At 44.0% G+C, this 13,469-nt stretch overlaps 1 protein-coding gene across 7 annotated transcripts in view; it reads left to right on the plus strand.

Moving 5' to 3' along the window:
- Window positions 1–13,469, plus strand: part of LOC128686602 (integrin beta-PS) — a 74,079-nt gene that overhangs the window by 39,019 nt on the left and 21,591 nt on the right. For 6 of the 7 annotated variants that reach the window (XM_053773547.2, XM_053773565.2, XM_053773574.2 and 3 more), the window contains one exon: window positions 11,292–11,390. The exons of the other annotated variant lie outside the window; for it this stretch is intronic. In XM_053773547.2, the coding sequence (XP_053629522.2) occupies window positions 11,292–11,390 (99 nt within the window). The remainder of the gene's footprint in view (window positions 1–11,291; window positions 11,391–13,469) is intronic. 7 annotated transcript variants of the gene reach the window in all.

The following is a 13,469-nucleotide window of genomic DNA, read 5'->3' on the forward strand; positions in this document are numbered from 1 at the left end:
TTCAATTAATTTAAATGAGGAAAATTAATTTGATATACGAGTAAATTGAGTTACGAGCTAGCTCCTGGAATGGATTAAACTCGTAAGTCAAGGTTCCACTGTATTTGAAGGTAGAGCATTAATAAGCCCTTTATGCATATTGTGTATGTGCACTTATTGCAACCATTTCTCAATTGGGGTTTCATTATTGTGCACCATTTACTATATACTCTGGTCATATATAGGGTTATTTCAAGAAGGGCTAAACATGTGAGAATTGCATATTCCTGGGGAATGGGAGGCAGTCAGGTCTGATCTGAGGAAGAGGAGGTTAGCTCCAGTTCAATTGTTCAAAAACCTTTCACCAACATCAATGACTCCTCTTGAAGAAATTTTGTTTTCCTAAATGTAAGTAAACATGTACCATTCCTGTAGTTTGAAAAGTGCATTTTGAGCAAACCAAGACAACATCCTTATAACTAACGGATGACAACCTACCCCTGAACATACATAACAAAATTGCCACTAGCCAATCCTGACATTTGTATTCATATCTTGCTAGTTGATACTCAAAACTTACTTGGATAAGTTATTTAAAATCAGTACTCGACACTAGTTCATACATGTATATATAATTCTTTTAGTATGGTGAGTAATCCTTTATATATCTTAAAGTTTTCTCTCTCCAGTAGGACCCCCATATCCACAGGGGATATGTTCCAAGACTTACCGCTGATAATAGTGAGCCCTATATGTATAAATAATTTTTCATTTACATACATTGTAACTGTGATAAAGCTTAACTGATAAATTACACACAATAAGTCGAGAATTTTATTTTTTTTTATTTTATTTAAAATAAACAGTATACATGTATATCACACATTGACATAATCACAATGTACATGAAACCATTTATAAGAACACAACATCCTTATAACTCCATAAACCATACCCCCGGCCGGGATTGAACCCGCGGTCATAGAGTCTGGTTTATTTGCAATCGTGTCATTACGATTTCTTGAGTCATCCTTATAACTAACGGATGACAACCTGCCCCTGAACATACATAACAAAATTGCCACTAGCCAATCCTGACATTTGTATTCATATCTTGTATGAAACTGTATATACAAAAGTTTTTGCATAAACTAATGCTTTGGCCTCTTAATTTACATTGTAATATTAGCATTTTATGTACCTAAACATTCTGTAGCTATTCATCCCCTAATTTTGTATGTTTTATTTAGAGCACACAGTATACAATATACATGTAATCATACATGATTGACTGAAATCACTAAACATGAAGCCATATATAAGAAATACACCATCCTTATAACTAAACGATTTACTACCCACACCTGAATATACATAACAAGGAATGCTACAAAACTTGCATGTATAAACTCTGTATATATAACTGTAAACCATACATGAAAAACTTGCATCAAGAACATAGCACTTAACAAAAACAGTACCAGGGTTATGACCTAAATTAATATAAACTTTCAAGGAAACCAAACCAAACATATATAAATTTTTACATAAAACAAAATGACATGAAACAGTAAGTTGATATATGCCTCCTCTCACAACACACAAGGTACACGGGGACTACCTAGATGGGAATTTCCCAAATTCCTTCTATCTTGCACCAACTGAGCCCACGGAAGCTACCGAGATTATAAAGTCACTTAAAAATAACTCAGGGAATCTGTCTCATGTCCCACCATTACTGTACAAGCGAGCGGCCCATGTCCTTTCACATGCTATTTCATTACTTTTTAACAAGTCACTAGAAACTAGCACCTTCCCGAAACTACTCAAGATGGCAAGGGTTACACCAATACATAAAGGTGGTGACCCTACAGACTTAAACAACTATAGGCCAATATCAAACTTACCATTGCTATCCAAAATCTTCGAGAAACTCGTGCACAGGAGACTATATTCATTTATAACGGCACAAAACATACTCAACCCCTGCCAATTTGGATTCAGGAAAAATAAAAGCACTAATGATGCAATCATAAAAATGCTAGATCTGCTCTACACAGCATTGGAAAATAAGGAATATCCACTAGGAATTTTTATTGACCTAAGAAAAGCTTTTGACACAGTAGACCACGACATCCTACTCCACAAACTTGACCACTACGGTATAAGAGGCCATGCGCTTGCTTATTTCAAATCTTACCTCACTAATAGGTATCAGTATGTCACCATTAAAGACACAGCATCAACAACACGGCCACTTGATACTGGAGTTCCGCAGGGAAGTGTCCTTGGTCCCCTGCTCTTCCTCATATACATCAATGATCTTCCAAACGTATCCCAACACCTGAAACCCATTCTCTTTGCTGACGACACGACTTATGTCATCTCTCACCCTAGTCTTGCCACCCTCAACACCATTGTTAACGAGGAGCTGATCAAAATATCGACTTGGATGACAGCCAATAAACTTACGCTTAACACTGACAAAACCTACTATATTATGTTTGGTAGCAGAGCAGGAGATGCACAAATTAACATTAAGATCGATAACACTCTAATTACCAGACATAATGAGGGCAAATTCCTAGGCCTATACCTTGACAACAACCTGAATTTCAGCACCCATATCCAACACATAACCAAAAAAGTATCCAAAACAGTTGGGATCCTCTCCAAGATACGATACTACGTGCCGCAAAATGCCCTTCTCACACTATACCACTCACTTATTTATCCATACCTCACCTATGCTATTTGTGCTTGGGGATGAACTGCAGCAACACACCTAAAGCCAATAATAACCCAACAAAAAGCTGCAGTAAGAATAATCACTGAATCCCATCCCTGGCAACACACCCCCACACTCTTCATAGATCTAAACTTACTCCCTGTTCAGTACATCCACACTTACTACTGTGCAATCTACATCTACAGGACCTTAAACTCCAATATCAACCTTGACCTAAAATGCTTTCTTGATAGTTGTGACAGAACCCACAGGCATAACACCAGACACAAACATCTCTACAACATTCCCCGTGTCCGACTAAACCTTTACAAAAATTCAATGTATGTCAAAGGCCCTAAAATCTGGAACACCCTACCTGAGAACTCTAGAACTGCAGACACATTCATCACCTTCAAAACTACCATTAGAAAACATCTTATCTCCCTGATACACCCCATCAACTAACTACACGAATACCACCTGGTGGTTCACACTTACACTCACTCACCCATTTGACCATAAACAGAAATACAGTGGACCCCCGGTTAACGATATTTTTTCACTCCAGAAGTATGTTCAGGTGCCAGTACTGACCGAATTTGTTCCCATAAGAAATATTGTGAAGTAGATTAGTCCATTTCAGACCCCCAAACTTACACATGCAAACGCACTTACATAAATACACTTACATAATTGGTCGCATTCGGAGGTAATCGTTATGCGGGGGTCCACTGTATTAATCTCAGTCTTAAAATAATGAATCCTGTGATACTCCAATACTGAAACTATGTACTGTGCCAAAACAAAAGCATTCACATTGCTAAACTCACAAACTAGTATTTAGTCACTTAGCCATAATACCAACTTACCTCATAATTTGTAATATTTTAAAATTAAGAATTAAACTAAGTCTGCCCGAAATGCCTAGCCATGCTAGGTGTTCTTGTGGTACATTCTGTAATCATTATTTTACTACATGTAAACCACACAATAACCAAATTCTGTAAACTCAGCATTGTAATCCTTATAGAGAATAAACTTTGAATTTGAATTTGAATTTGAACAGTTTGAAAAATGACCCCTTAATCCGTATGTGTGTATATAATCCTACCACATTAACCTCCAATCAGAGATGAGCACTTAATAGGGCAATGTTCAATGCTGTCTCCTATAACACAAAACATTCTATTACACCCCCCCTCTTCCCACTCATTTAGGCAACCACCACTGTCTCTCGGCAGTATACATAACCGTGTCACTCAGTCTCCCAGCTTTACATGAGCATATAAGCCTGTCACTATCGCAACAGTATCTCAATCACAACAAACCACACCCAAGCATTCTTACTGCATACATGCGTACAATACCTCTAAACAATAATATATACCTCAACCCTCTTACATAGGGGCGATGGTAAGTGACCAAGCATAGCAAGGTGTTATATACACAGAGGGTAATACAGTCATCATCCCATGGGACACGCATGCAAAAATATAAACCTAAAATCCCCACCATGAAACTGGATCACACACTGAATCCAGCTAGCATCACACGTACCTCCTAACACCTACTAACACACTGAACCTTCCCTCGTTTACATCTAAGCCATACACACACCTGGTCAAGCACGTCAAGAAGTTAGAGAAAGTACAAAGGTTTGCAACAAGGCTAGTCCCAGAGCTCAAGGGAATGTCGTACGAGGAAAGGTTAAGGGAAATCGGACTGACGACACTGGAGGACAGAAGGGTCAGGGGAGACATGATAACGACATACAAGATACTGCGGGGAATAGACAAGGTGGACAGAGATAGGATGTTCCAGAGAGGGGACACAGGGACAAGGGGTCACAACTGGAAGCTGAAGACTCAGACGAGTCACAGGGACGTTAGGAAGTATTTCTTCAGTCATAGAGTTGTCAGCAAGTGGAATAGCCTAGCAAGTGAAGTAGTGGAGGCAGGAACCATACATAGTTTTAAGAAGAGGTATGACAAAGCTCAGGAAGCAGAGAGAGAGAGGATCCAGTAGCGATCAGTGAAGAGGCGGGGCCAGGAGCTGAGTCTCGACCCCTGCAACCACAATTAGGTGAGTACACACACACACACACACACACACACACACACACACACACACACACACACACACACACACACACACACACACACACACACACACACACACACACACGAGAGAGAGGGGTGGATCGACTGCATTTTTTTGGACTGCAAAAAGGCCTTCGACACAGTTCCTCACAAGAGGTTACTGAAAAAGCTAGAAGATCAGGCACACATAACAGGAAAGGCACTGCAATGGATCAGAGAATACCTGATAGGGAGGCAACAACGAGTCCTGGTACGTGACGAGGTGTCAGAGTGGGCGCTTGTGACAAGCGGGGTTCCACAGGGGTCAGTCCTAGGACCTGTGCTGTTCTTGGTATATGTGAACGACATAACGGAAGGGATAGACTCAGAAGTGTCCTTGTTTGCAGATGATGTGAAGTTAATGAGAAGAATCAAATCGGATGAGGATCAGGCAGGACTACAAAGAGACCTGGACAGGCTACAAGCCTGGTCCAGAAACTGGCTCCTTGAGTTTAACCCTGCCAAATGCAAAGTCATGAAGATTGGGGAAGGGCAAAGAAGACCGCAGACACAATATAGTTTAGATGGCCAAAGACTGCAAACCTCACTCAAGGAAAAAGATCTGGGGGTGAGTATAACACCGAGCATATCTCCTGAGGCGCACATAAATCAGATAACTGCTGCAGCATACGGGCGCCTGGCAAACCTACGGATAGCGTTCCGATACCTCAATAAGGAGTCGTTCAAGACACTGTATACCATTTACGTCAGGCCCATACTGGAGTATGCAGCACCAGTTTGGAATCCACACCTAGTCAAGCACGTCAAGAAATTAGAGAAAGTGCAAAGGTTTGCAACAAGACTAGTCCCAGAGCTACGGGGATTGTCGTACGAAGAAAGGTTGAGGGAAATCGGCCTGACGACACTGGAGGCCAGGAGGGTCAGGGGAGACATGATAACGACATATAAAATACTGCGCAGAATAGACACGGTGGACAAAGACAGGATGTTCCAGAGATGGGACACATACACAAGAGGTCACAATTGGAAGTTGAAGACTCAGATGAAGCAAAGGGATGTTAGGAAGTATTTCTTCAGTCATAGAGTAGTCAAGTCGTGGAATAGTCTAGAAAGTGAAGTAGTGGAGGCGGGAACCATACATAGTTTTAAGGCGAGGTATGATAAAGCTCATGGAGCAGGGAGAGAGAGGACCTAGTAGCAATCAGTGAAGAGGCGGGGCCAGGAGCTATGACTCGACCCCTGCAACCACAAATAGGTGAGTACAAATAGGTGAGTACACACACACACACACACACACACACTCACTCACTCACTCACTCACTCACTCACTCACTCACTCACTCCCGACGGCGAGCCCATTGAACCCCCGGATGACATTCTCAATCCTTGCCCCAGCCATGACAACCCCCCCCCCCCAGTACAAAGCGAGTAAGATCCCAATAGTTAAACCACGATAACCTACTGGGAAGGCTCCCTCCCACCGCGATCCATATATTTCCCTGTTCCTGCAAACCGTCCTATAAAAAGTAGCTGCCATTACCCGTTTCCTCGCCACCCAATCCCCATTCCCACGCATACCCCACGACACGTACACAAAATCTACCATTAAATATGCCAATGTTCGTTGTGTACTCTCTGGCACCCCTCCCACATCCAAAACGAGCGCTCTCAACACCGGTATGCCCCCCCTCCCACTAGCCTCACTATCCTACTCATCCAGTCCCTAACATTCCCCAAACATTTGCAAAAATACACCGCATGATATGCCGTATCCTCGCCACCACACACTCCACACCCACTCTCCTCTACTATTCGCCTCGCCCGCAGGACTGCTCCTGATGGTAAAATGCCATGCAAGAAACGGAACATAACCTCCCGCACCCGAGGTCTGAGCTTCAACTTACGAAAACGACACCAAATATCTTCCCATCCATACATGGGGTATATTCCCTCCACTGGCACCACCACCCGGCTCCCAAGTACTCTCGCCAAAACCCCTATGCGAATCTTGCCAGGCTCCCGTAGGACCATGAGGGTACGCAGCACCTCCTCACATTCCCTCAACTCTGCACCCACATACCACCTCTGCACTCCCTCATACAGAAACTTTAACCCCCCCACACCTGACTTGTACATATTCCCTTCATAAGAAAACACATTTTACCCAACGCTGTAGATCCAATAATCCTAACCCCCCTGACGTACTGGCAGCATTACCACTTCCCTCCTCAGCCAATCACACCCAGATTCCCATATAAACCTAAACACCTGCTTTAAAATTCTCGTAATTCCTTGCCCCGTTAAGGGGTAAACTGCCGCCACATGCCAAACCTTACTGTATAGTAACGTGTTTACCACGATGGCCCTCTGCAACAATGTCAAATGATATGGGCGCAAACTCCCCAATCTATGCTGCACCCATTCCACAATACTCTCTGAGTTCACCTCTCTCGACCGCACTTGATTCTCCATAAACACTATTCCACATATCTTTAAGCTATCCCAATCCCCCTGCCAGTTCCGATTTCCCAACTTTAAGAAGCATGATTTCTCCACATTAACCCTCATCCCTGTAGCCTCCCCAAACGTATGAATGACCTCTCCCACCTCTCTCAAACTATTTCCCTCCCGCACAAGTACCGTCGTGTCGTCGACGTATCCTACGATCCCCGGCCCACACCCCACCTCCCCTGTCCCCATCCCCCCACAGATACGTGCCTCAATGAGTCTGTAAAAAGGGTCTTGAACACAGGCAAACAGGATTTGAGATAGTGGACATCCTTGCCTGAGGCCCCGCCCCATACACACTGCTTCCCCTATGCGACCATTAATTTGCACACGCACCCGCGCCCCTTCTTCCCCAAATCCCTGCTTTAGAAGGATCTGCCACAATGCCTCCCGTTCCACACGGTCATAAGCTCCCTGCCAATCCAAAGCAAGTAAGCCCCCCCTTTCCCCCCAAACCCTCTACAAACCCCTTAAGATGTCAGTGGCCCTCAACCATAGATCTGCCAGGCAACCCATATTGCCCTCCAGATACGACATGCCCCACGACACATTTCAGGCGATTTCCTAGTATTTTCGCAAACAATTTATAATCCGCACAAAGTAAAGATATCGCCCGATAATCCTTGAGGGTATTCTGGACCTCTCCCTTTGGGACCAGAACAACCACTGCTGTGGCTTGCAACTCCCCCAACACCCCCTTCTCCTTCATGATATTCATCAACTCCACCAGGAATCCACACATTAACTTCCAATTCTGCAGGTAAAATTCACAGGGTAATCCATCAATCCCCAGAGCCTTTCCCGTACGCATACTCACTAATGCCCACCAAACCTCGCCCTCGTCTATCTCCCCACCCAGCACTACTCGATCACTACGCCCCAATGAACATGGCACTAGCTCACAGACACTATGCAATGCTGCACCTCCCACTGCACTACGTCCCAAATACTGCTCATACCATGCATCCGCATAACCACTCATTCCCTCAGTTGTCCTCAACACTTGCCCCTCACGATAATCCCCCACTTCAGAGTGGACGATTAACCTACCAACCTCTGTGGCCATCCGACGTCGCTGCTGACCTCGTAAAACACACACCGACGGTCGATCGCCCCATAACACCTCAACCCCCCCTGCACACGCACCGCATTAAACCGTTCATTTTGCAGCTCACGAATCCTTCCCTTCAACGTTTCTATCTCCTCTACAGGATATACTCCCCCATGTCCACCTCTCCCATAGCAATCCCTCAACCTACCCTCTAGATACTGAAGGAGCCCATATGATTGTTGCATCATGCGTTTCCCCTCCCTCACATAAAACTTACGTAATCATGCCTTAGCCACCCCGTCCCACCACCCCAGTAAATCCTCTATGCCCCGCCTTTCCTCACTGAGCTCTGCCCACAACGTCTCAAATCCTCCCTGCCCCTCCTCATCACCCAGGATCCTCGTGTTTAGTTTCCAATAACTCTTCCACCTCCTGGCCATCCCATCCCACCCCAGGTCTACCATGACCGCCCTGTGATCTGAATATTCCACCTCCATCGTACGCAAGGACTCCACTCTTACCTGCTTTGTGATGTACACCTGATCTAGCTTCGCCGCATATCCTTGTCTAACAAAAGTGTGCTCCACCTCCCAAGCCCCACCCCCAAATACGTCACGTAGACACACATCTCTCAGAAGATCACCTAGGATAGTTGAAAAATGCCCTGCCCCACACGGCTCAACGTCTGCCCTGCGAATAACACAATTCCAGTCCCCTCCCACAATGGCAACAGGTGGTAAAGAACAGAAAGAATAAACGAGCTCATCCTTCACAAAATCCGCTTTCAGACGTGCATCACTCTCTGCAGGTGCGTACACACACACTAACGCCACTTGCTCACCCATCCACCATCCATCCACTCTGATAATACGCCTTTCGCCCCCCCCTTCACTTCTACTAACCACAAATGGGCTCGCCTCCCGGAGTAGGACACCCACCCCTCCCTTCAAGCGTCCCGTCTGCATCACAAAAGCCCTATAACCATTCACCTCCAATACACGCCCCACCTTGATATTGTGCTCTTGCACAAATACAACATCCACTCTATGCTGGCACAAGAAACTTGCAAACCACGCATGCTTCACATCCTGACACAAACCATTAATGTTAACTGTCATACACCTTAGGCAAGCGGTGGTTTCTTCCCCCTTTGCTTTGACACCTTCCTTACAACACCACCATGTCCTTTCGGACCTCCTTTATGCATGTCCTTACTGGCAGCCTTAAACCCTCCCCGGTCCAGCTCCGGGTCCGAAGTCCCCGAGGGACCACCGCCATCCTTCCCCACCACCACCACCTTGCCGGTCCTCTGTGCTGGAGTCAGGACATCATCTGAATCCGATGTCACAGCCTCACGCTTGCGCATGACTCCACCTGTTTGCATCCTCACCTCCTGTGATACCTTACGGTGAACCTCCACCTCCATCACATGTCCAACCTTCCCACCCTCTGGGCACATAGCCCCGTGAGACACCACCAAGCCGATGGGCTCATTTTGCTGTCCACACAGGTCTGCAGCATTCCTCATATCAGCTCTCGTCACTGGCTCGCCCTCCCCATCAGACTGGGGAAACAGCGAGGTGAGCACAGTCTTTAGGTCCTCGTCAATGGCTTCCTCCGCCGAACCATGCCGTCCCCCACCATCAGGCAAAAGGGGTCCCACAGGGCCCCCAGCCACAGGGGCCGTCAGGTCCGCACCCGCCACTGCCTCCGCCTCCTCCACCTCCTCACTCCACAGACGACCAGGCCCACGTCCTTCCTGTAGCTCTAGAGCACGTCCAACTTGCCCAGGTTCCCCTGCGGCAGTACATTCTACACCATGGAGTCGAGTCTGTTGTTCACAATATGCAGCAATGTGATCATAACCACCACAACGCCTGCATGTCCTGCGTTGCCCAGCATAGGACACCACGAGCTGAGTCCTGAAGACCTCCAATATAACATATGATGGTATGGGGTGCTGTATCGTCATTTTCAGTGAAAACGTGCCCTATCGTCATTTTCAGTGAAAACGTGCCCTCTGGGTATCCCACGTATGCACCTTCCACCCACTTGCCAGGCTGTGACAGGTGAACGATCCCGTAGTCCTTGAAAACATTGCGTATGTCCGTTTCATCAGCCTCAAACGGTACATTTCGCACTCTAACCCATGTATAATGTCTGGAGATGTCATGAAGGTGGACACTCACCATAGAATTGACGTCCACTCGCACATCCTGGTATCTCTCTACCAGCCTCTCATAGACGCCGGTGTTCAACAACTTAACAAACACCCTGTATGCACCATTAAGTGCTACACCATACAATTCTTCATCCTGAATACCATACGTATCCCGGATGATTAATGGCAACAGCACAGGAGCAGCTTGCGGTGAAATTGCCCCGCGAACCAGCTGGATGCCCACAGTATTTACCCTCCTCCTTACACTCTGCGCCATATTGGAAAAAAACAGGAAGTCTTCCAATCGCTGAGAGAGGGCAGCAGGCGTACGTCTGCTCACACCAACAGACGAACAGAGAAAATGATAAGTCGAGAATTAGTGCTTTTTCACTGATGGAAAGACTTCACAGCTTCTCTTAGGCTTTAAAGAACTACCACCTTCACTACTTTTGCATTTTGGGGCTATTATTAAACAAAATTAATGGTTATTTTCAGGCCATGGTAAACCTCTGATAATTGAAACTGCAGAAATCGAACCTGCAGATACAGCGGTTCTACAGTATCTTCTATTAAACAGCAAATTGCATTGATTTACAAGTGTTTTACTGTTTGGTATTGAATTTCTGGTACCATTACTAAGATTTTGTCTTTTCTTTTTATTCTGCTTTGTTCTTTAATTTTTGTAGCTTGTAGAATTAAATGTTTCACGTATTAAAATGCACTTATTAACAAATAACTAATCAGATCCTCAACTTTTTTCATTAGCTGGGAGGCATAACAAAACCGAATGATAAAACGTGTCATCTGGATGCGGATGGAAGGTACACTCATTATGATGTTCTTGACTACCCTTCAGTGGCTGAGGTAAATACTAGACTCAGGTGACCCATTGAGTGAGACAAGGTTGGCTGGTTAGCTCCCTCTTTATATTTAATGTAGCAGTTATATACAGGTTCTGCCAAATATTTCTTAAACAGCTACAAAGAGGTGCATCATATCCACCGTAGAGGAGGATATGTTAAAAGCAGATCTTTTGCACAGTTTTAAAAATAGGTATGAAAGGGCCCATGAGGCAAGGAATCATGAGTGTCCATTTGTGTGTTGTTGAGATGCAGGACCAGGACCAGAGACTCAACCCCCTGCACAACTATGCAAGTGCATAATCCTAATATACCATTCATACAAAAATATCTTACACTTGTTTATTCTCAAAAATTTTGGCTAGTCACCTTCTCCCTTACTGTCTTTTACAGTATCTAGCATTTCTCCAGCACAGTTACCAGTTGGAGCTGATTATCATGGTAGGCAAAATATTAGATGCATGTAACAGTATGTGCAGTAGCAGGTTGGTAGACAGCAACCACCCAGGGAGGTACTACCGTCTTGCCAAGTGAATGTAAAACGAAAGCCTGTAATTGTTTTACGTGATGGTAGGATTGCTGGTGTCTTTCGTCTGTATCATAAATATGCAAGATTACAGGTACGTCTTGCTACTTCTACTTACACTTAGGTCACACTACACATACATGTGCACGTTTATTTATACACAATCATATGAGTTTTCTTTGGTTTTATCTTAATAGTTTTTATTCTTAGTACTTTCCTTTTATATCCATGGGGAAGTGGAATAAGAATTTTTCCTCCGTAAGCCATGCATGTTGTAAAAGTCAACTAAAATGCCGGGAACAGTGGGCTAGTAACCACTTTTCCTGTAATGATTACTAAAATGAATAAGAAGAAGAAAATTGTCAAATTGGGATGTCTGAATGTGTGTGGATGTTGTGCGAATGATATGAAAGAGATGATTGTGGACGTTATGAATGAGAAGAAGCTGGATGTCTGGCTTTAAGTGAAACAAAGCTGAAGGGGGTCGGAGAGTTCAAGTGGAGAGAAATAAATGGGATTAGGTCATGGGTTTCAAATAGAGTTAGAGCTAAAGAAGGAGTAGCAATAATGTTGAAGGATAAGCTATGGCAGGAAAAGAGGGAGCATAAATGTATTAATTCAAGGATTATGTGGAGTAAAATAAAGGTTGGATGTGAAAAATGGGTTATAGTAAGGGTTATGCACCTGGAGAAGAGAGAAGTGTAGAGGAGAGAGAGAGATTTTGGAAAATGTTGAGTGAATGTGTGGGGAGTTTTGAACCAAGTGTGAGAGTACTTGTGGTTGGGGATTTCAATACTAAAGTGGGTAAAAATGTTGTAGTCTGTTATCAATTTCTCTCATACCCAGATGCTGAAAGACTACTTGGAAGTCATTCTTCATAAGCACTGAGCAATGGAATTAGCTTAAAATAGGACTGAAAATGAGTGAAATCACCAACATGTAAATTGCATCTAGATAACAAATTTTAAGCTTGTGTAATTCTGCACGTTTTCCATCAGATCTTGCATGTTTGGTGTCATCACCTTCAAAAAAAAAAAGATTGCTTACTGTGTCAGAAGATAAATTTTTTTTTTAAATCGTGATACTGTCAGCACTTTTAATTTGAAGGGTCACAACAATCAAAGGGTTAAGAAGCACAGGAAAGTAAAGACATGTGTATAATAAATATAAGTAGAAGTTTGTAAAATTTATCTGTCATCTTATGTATTGATGTGAAAAAAGTAAAGATCAGCATTCATTAAGAGGACTCCAGTACTTCCCTGGATGGTTGTTGTCTACCAACCTGCTACTTTATACATAAACTGTACACAGTATGTGTTAATTTACTAAAATATATCTATCAATTCATACCTAGAGGGTGTTCCGGGGGTCAATGCCCCTGCAGCCTGGCCCATGACGGAAAACTTTCTATAAAATTTATTTTAGGGGAAATTTAGCTTGTCTGACCACCTGCCTAAAAAGCATGACATACACATACATTTGCATACTGTACATCAGTACATTAATTCTACGGAAAAGCAAATAAAACTGATGTGGATTGGGTTTTAATGGGCAAGA

The sequence above is a fragment of the Cherax quadricarinatus genome, chromosome 1, assembly GCF_038502225.1.
Source record: "Cherax quadricarinatus isolate ZL_2023a chromosome 1, ASM3850222v1, whole genome shotgun sequence".
NCBI classification, from domain to species: Eukaryota; Metazoa; Arthropoda; class Malacostraca; order Decapoda; family Parastacidae; genus Cherax; species Cherax quadricarinatus.